This window comes from Meriones unguiculatus, chromosome 1 (assembly GCF_030254825.1).
Source record: "Meriones unguiculatus strain TT.TT164.6M chromosome 1, Bangor_MerUng_6.1, whole genome shotgun sequence".
Taxonomy (NCBI): Eukaryota; Metazoa; Chordata; class Mammalia; order Rodentia; family Muridae; genus Meriones; species Meriones unguiculatus.
The window spans coordinates 83556113-83563140 of NC_083349.1; the positions used below are offsets into that span (position 1 = coordinate 83556113).

General features: G+C 46.2%; 1 protein-coding gene across 1 annotated transcript; it reads left to right on the plus strand.

Annotated features, from left to right (window-relative positions):
• The first annotated feature begins 391 nt into the window (after positions 1-391).
• On the plus strand, positions 392-4470 carry Tspyl5 (TSPY like 5). The gene has a single exon (XM_021660515.2). The coding sequence runs from the start codon at positions 485-487 to the stop codon at positions 1712-1714; it is 1230 nt and encodes a 409-aa protein (XP_021516190.1). The 5' UTR covers positions 392-484; the 3' UTR covers positions 1715-4470.
• Positions 4471-7028: the final 2558 nt, after the last annotated feature.

Consider the following 7028-nt stretch of genomic DNA (forward strand, 5'->3'; position numbering starts at 1 on the left):
ATGCTAGATATTTCTAAATCATCTCTAAATCCTGCCTTCACATTCCTCAGGGTTAAGTTGCTGGGGCAAATCTTTCAGTAGAATAATTATGTTATGAGACAGGAATGTCGATGACCCTTTTAATTATAAGAGATGTCACATGAGATAACTGAAGAGGAAGAATATTTAGAAAATTGATGAGGACTGGTGGTGGCTGCCTTCAAGATGTCATTGTAAGAGCAATGGCTGTGTCTTATGAACCCGTGGGGACACGCTTGCCATCCACGGATCAATGATGGGAGTTGAATCAGTAAAGTAACCAAGGCTGACTGCAAGTGGAAACTGTAACAGCAGAGCGAGGGTGGGCTGGTGCGCAGCCGCCGTGGTGGAGCCAATCACGGCGTGCAGCGGGTCCTGCCCTGCGGTGACGTCACGGTTGCCTTGGCGAGGCCTGCTCGGTGGAGACCCGGCTGCTGCCAGCTTTGAAGCCCTGTCCGCCGCCACCATGAGCGGACGGAGTAGGGGTCGAAAGTCTTCCCGCACCAAAGGCCGGGGCAAAGGTCGGGCCAGAGCCCGGGTCCGCGCCGCTGCAGATGATGCCTGGCGCGACGAGAAGCCGCCAGAGAGCCCGCCGCCGGAGGAGGAGGAGGACGACGAGGCCGCGGACGCGCAGGCCGGGGCTGCTCGGGGAGGCGCGCAACCAGCCGATCCCAGGGAAGACCCCCGCGTCCCGCTGGACTGCGGCCTGGCCCTGCGGGCAAGGGCTGCGAGCGATAGCGGGCTGGCGGCCACTGACCCGGGCCTGGAGAGGGCCACATCCCTCGCCGAGCGCCTGACCAGCGACGCCAGTTTTGTGGGAACCGTGGGAGCCTTGGCGAGGCTGCGACACAGCTGCCGCCTTGGAAATCGGCGAGTTCCCCGGAGAAGGGCCCTAGAAACTCGGTGCGCGGCGGGGAGGGGACCTCAGGCCACAGTCAGTGGGAAGCCAAAGATGAGCTCTGCGGGGCCTTGTATCGCTGTCCCAGCGGGGGAGGAAAAGAAGGTGGCAGAGAAGCATGCTGGGGCAGGGTCCACCATGATGATAGGGAGCATGGATACCCTGGAGACTGTCCAGCTAAAGCTGGAGACCATGAATGCGCAGGCTGACAGGGCCTATCTCAGGCTTACCCGCAAGTTTGGCCAGTTGCGACTTCACCACTTAGAACGCAGGAACCTCCTCATCCAGAGCATCCCCGGCTTCTGGGGGAAAGCTTTTCAGAACCACCCCGTGCTGTCATCTTTTCTGAGCACCAGAGATAAGGATGTGCTGAGCTACATGAACAGACTGGAGGTGGAAGAGCTTGGCCTCGCCAGATTGGGCTACAAAATCAAGTTCTACTTTAGCCCAAACCCCTATTTCCAAAACAAGGTGCTTGTCAAGGAGTATGGGTGTGGGCCATCTGGTCACGTGGTGTCTCGCTCAGCCCCCATCCAGTGGCTCCCAGGGCATGATCTACAGTCACTAAGCAAGGAAAACCCGGGAAGCAATGGGAGCTTCTTTGGGTGGTTTTCCAACCACAGCTCTATTGAGTCTGACAAGATTGTTGAGATAATCAATGAGGACCTGTGGCCCAATCCTCTACAGTATTACCTGATCACTGAAGAAGCCCGTGGAGAGAAAGGAAAAGAAGAAAGGCCAGGTCCAGCAAAGCGGCGAGCGGAGGCCCCTGGGCCTGGAGTGAGACAGCCCAACTGATCCTCCACTACCTCCTGCTGGACTCGTTAGGCTGGCCACGTGGGTTTTGTTGTCTGCCTTCTGTTCATGCTGTCTTATGTACACTTTGGACTTACGTTCAAGAATGTGACATTTGTGAACATGTTCCTTGCTTCCCCGTGGCCTTGTCGCAACAGTATCCCATGTGTGATTCCTCTCACTGCTTGTATATTAAGCACTTAAAATGTATGCAGCTTTTCTCTACACTCGCCGGTCCCTGTCCTTACCTTCCCACCTGTCATTGATGTGGACATTCAGAGTCGTCGTCCGGATGGATACTCGAGCTATGCTGCTTCGTGGCCAGTCAGATGGGCTTTGTGGCCATTTCAGCTGTGCATGTTATCGACGGCAAGGTTTTCTATTGCCATCACAAAATGAAGCCAGTGCACGTGGCGCTGGCCATCAGCCAAACGTTATTGTTCTGTGTGTCTGGAGGCACCAACCGAGGTTCTTCCTATCTTATTTCCAGCTTCTGCCTAGGGTCCAGCAAACTACTGGGTGTCTCGTCTTGCCTCTGGGCCAGACTACAGGTGAACCTTCATCGAAGTCTGGATGTGCTTGGTTGCAGTCAGCCCACTGACTTTCGGCTGGGTCAGTGCTGTTGGCGCCAACATGTTTATCAAGGACTTCAAGAACTGCCAATGTACCCAGGAACCCTCCCAGGGCATGAGCTACAAACCCACCTTCCCCAGACTTTAGGAACCCTACAGATTGCCAGGCTGGTGGGCATCGTGGTATTTATGAACATATGCTTGCGACTATCATGTTGTGAGTCCTGTGAAGGCTACAGCTTTATCAACTAGGTGTCTGTGTCAACTTTCCTTATTCCTTGCTAAAATGGGAAAAGAGTACTTTAGTGGTATGCTGAGGAAGAGAGATTTTTCATTTGTATGCCTGTGTTTACTTCACATCTCCATGCTACTTAGTCTGTTTCCTGTCACCCTACTCCTGACCTTCCTACTCTCCTCCTTGTGACTCTTCCTTTTAAAATAGCATCACAGCTCAGACAAGGAAAACCATCAACTAGGCTTTTCTGTATACAGCTAGGGAGGCAGATAGGGGCTTCCTTTGCAGTCATATAGTAGGCTGAGATAGGATTAAAAAAAAAAAAAAAAAAAAAAAACAAAAAACAACTCAGGAGGCCTCAAGAGGGTCTATGGTCAGACTTAGGTCCTGAATCCTGAGTTCATTCTGTAGTTCTAAAGTTGTATGCATCTGCTGGAATTAGGAACCCTAAGGCAGGAGAGTCGTGGACTCTTGTTTTGTCTTCTGTGTGTTCCTTTTTAAGACCCAGGGGCTTCTTTTTGTCTCTTTTGGTATCCTGTGTCACTGGGATCCTCAACCCCCAGCTTCCCCATTCAGCAGTTCTTTGCTGTCTTTGCTTCTTAGCCCAAATATAGTCCCAATAGGGGAATCCCAAGGTGTTTCCAGGGACAGGTACACTACAGACAGAACCTGATAGAGCTATTCCTGGTGTGTGTGCAGGCTGAGCCTTTCTGCCCTGGCTTGCTTGTCCTGACTTATCTTCTGTGATAAGTAGAGCTCTCTAAGCCAGTTCTTCCCCAAACCCCCTTTCTGCTATAGAAGAAGGCTGTATTCTAACCTCTGTGAGGGGGTCCTTGACTCAGTGGTAAGGAGATAATAGCAGGGAAAACAGGGCAAGATAGGTATGAATCTGTTGTTGAGTGGGTCAGTGAAAACTTGATAGAAATGGCTTGTGAAGCTGCAGAGATAGTGGCCTATCTCTCAGTGATGAAGTTAACAGAGGACACCTTCCTCAGAGTTGAGAAGGGAGAATTAAAGTGGCTGTTGGTAAACAGGATGCCTGGGCAAGGATGGATCCAGAGTTCTGGACAGTGTTTATCTTCATTAGTGGATTTTTCTTTCTGTAATCATAGAAACAAACCCAAAGCAACGTTACTATGTTGGATAGAAGGTGTAACCTTGTGTGTGTGTGTGTGTGTGTGTAAAATTATGCTAAATGCTGTGTATTTGGCTCTAAGTAAAATGTTAACAATTTATATATTTTTGCCTAATGAAGAAAACAGATATGTACATGTTTGCTTTTTCTAAAATATAATTTGGTCTTTATTATGTAAAGTTCCAAAAGCAGGGGTGGAGACGATGGTCTCTGGACCCTGTGTGCCTCCTACCTTGAAGCATCCATCATCAGCTATGAGCAACGTAATTTCATCTATAGCTCCTCTTCTGCCTTCATGTTTATTGAAAGTCCAAGGTACTATGCCAGTGTAGCCAGATCTACTTTCAGAGACTGAGGCTTTGGCACTGATACTCTCATGATCACAGCAAGTCCACTTCTGTCAGTTTTGTGTAAAAAAAAATTAATGTTTTTTGCAGAAGTGAGCCTCGTAAATGAGTCTTCACGGCTAGTGAAACTCCAAGAGTGATGATGAGGATATTCCACTCTTGCTCGCATCTACAAAAGAACAGAGCATTGTGTTGTAAATCTAAGACCCTGACATAAGGCCCTTGAGACCCTTCACACTATTAGGCTTTTCTCCTGCATAACATAGAGACTTCTATGGACCGCTAGGGTTGCTGTGTTCTGTGAAAATAATCAATCCAATATAATCTTTCATTGGTTGTTGTAGTTGATAATTTGATACCCTGGTAATAATGCGATTATTCCCTGTTCCTAAGTGGCATAAATACTTGCAAGTGTGCATGTGTGGTGGAAAAAATAATAATAAAAATTATTGTCTCACTGCTTTATTTCATATCACACAGTAATAATTGGAGGATTAAGAGGCAGGATCTGAACAGAGGGCTGAGTGGCATATACTCGCCTAAGTAAGGGGATCCTAGGCCTCAGGCCTGGCTGGTTCCATAAGAATACTTAAATCCCTGCTTTCCAGGCCCTTCCCAGAGACTGATATTTTGTGTGGCTCTGGAAGAAGGCAAAGTCTTGTTTATAATGAGCTTTCCAGGCGCTTCTCATGGGAATTCAGTATTTCTAATATGGTGCAGTGGATTTGAATTAGGTGGGGAATCCTGTTAAGTGGATTTTGATTTAGTAGTCAGGCAGAACCAGCATCCTGAAATAAGTTTCCAGGTGATTAATTGCTGGTGACATGTAGCATGCACTTTGCATTGCAACTGAGGTGACCTTGAGGTCCCTCAAAGAACCAAAAGGAGAGAAACTGAGAAAAAAAAATTTTTTGAAGGCTATTCAAACTAGAGTAATAGTGGTCAACCCTGGTTGCATGTTAGAATTAACAGTGAAGTTTAAAAATTACCTGCCCTATCTTCATGTGAGACCAAGTCAGAATGAGGAAAGAGATTGGCCCAGTTGCAAGTAACTCCAAAGTCTTCACATCCAGAGAAAGGATGATTTCAATCAGAAGAAGCCATCCTCAGTGATGAACATACACCACAGAAAATGATTAGAAAAAGTGTTTTTTTGTTTTTTGTTTTTGTTTTTTTTTTCCTGATAGGAAAACAACATTAGGGGCTGGCGTGATGGCTCACTAGGTAAAGGTTCTTGCTAAGCCTGATGCTGAGTTTGATACGTGGGACCCACACAGGTGAAGAAGAGAACCAATGCCTGCAGGCTGTCCTCTGACTTTCACATGCATGCCTCCACGTGCCCATACAATAAATTAAAATGTGATAAACAGATAGGCTTATGTGTTAATGGTGAAGGTGCTGCATAAACAAACATGCGGTGTTTGTGGCATAATAGATTCTCCAGTGTTGGATAGGCAAATAAATTTGTTCTTTACATTCAGATGCCTCAGGGCTCTTGGGTAAATATATTAAGTATATTGTTTTATATGTACGTCTATGTTAGTTTTCTTCCTGCACAAAGTACCACATACTAGGGGTTACAAAGCTAAAGAAATTATTCCCTCAATTATGAAGGCCAGAAGCCCAAGATTTAAGGGGTTGCCAGAGTTCTTCTGAGGGGATCTTTCTTTGACTACAGACAAATTTCTTTGCATGTTCATATGGCCTTTTCTTGATGGGTGTGTGCCTTGTGTCAGAACACCTTCTTCCTAGGAAGCAAGTCATATATAACGGGGTTCATCCCAGTAACTTTAACTTTACTACCCTTAAACAAAACTAGTCTCAAGTAGTCTGAGGTTCCGTGGATTAGGTCTTCCACGTGAATATGGTAATGGTAAAAGGACCTAATCCAGTTGATACCATAGTACAATGTACATGTTTTGCATAGTATCTAAGATTTGTACTGTCCCAGGTACTTTTGCAGAAAACTTATTTGGTTTAATGTATTTTTTTCCTTACTTCTATAAGTTATGTGACAAGTAAATGAGATAAAAAGAAACTTAAAAATCATTTTGGTCAGATCCCAGCATTAAACTTATTCTGGTTAAAAAATCCACACCATGGCAGCATGGCAGCTCAGTATCCAAGTGGGTTCTCTAGTGATGGGAACAGGGACTGTCTCTGACATGAACTCAGTGGCTGGCTCTTTGACCTCCCTCTCCCCACTGAGGGAGGAGCAGCCTTGCCAGGACACAGAGGAGGACATTGCAGCCAGTCCTGATGAGACCTGATAAGCTAGGGTCAGATGGAAGGGGAGGAGGTCCTCTCCTATCAGGGGACTTGGAAAGGGGCAGGAAGGAGATGGAGGGAGGGTGGGATTGGGAGAGAATGAGGGAAGGGGCTATGGCTGGGATACAAAGTAAATAACCAAGACACAGCGCCTGTGTCTTGGAGATTGAGCTCTTGTTGTGAGGCTTGGTGGCCAGCGTCCTCACCATCTGAGCCATCTCATCAGGCTTAATTAAAATTCAGAGCTTTTTACAATTCTTTAAAATTAGTGCACAAGATATTAGATGTCACTATGGCATTTTGAACAGTGTTTTAGTAGGTTTTCCTCCAGCCTCAACTTCCTGACCTCTGTCTTCCTAATCCCCCTGGCCAGTCCCTCAGCCTCTTTTCCACTTAATGACACATCTTTTCTCTTGTCCCTTCAGTACCTCTCTTATTCTTTCATGGTCTCTTCTTAGATTTTTAGGCTTTATTTGTATTTTCAGCCATCACTATGCACACATATATACAAACTAGGATCCACATATAAAAAAGAACTTGGTAGGTTTTAATTTTATGAGTCTGGGTTACCCTGCATAAGATACTTTTCAGATCCACCTATTTCTTTTTCTGCAAATAAATTCCATTGTGTACATGTAACAAATTTTCTTTATCCATTCATCTGTTGATGTACATCCAGACTGATTTCCTTTCTTGCTGTTGTGAACAGACTAGCAATCAAAATAGATTAGCAAGTTAGCTCAGATTTTTCTCCTGGCCA

Coding starts and splice junctions, on each gene's coding strand:
- Tspyl5 (XM_021660515.2), top strand. CDS start 485: ATGAGCGGACGGAGTAGGGGTCGAAAGTCTTCCCGCACCAAAGGCCGG.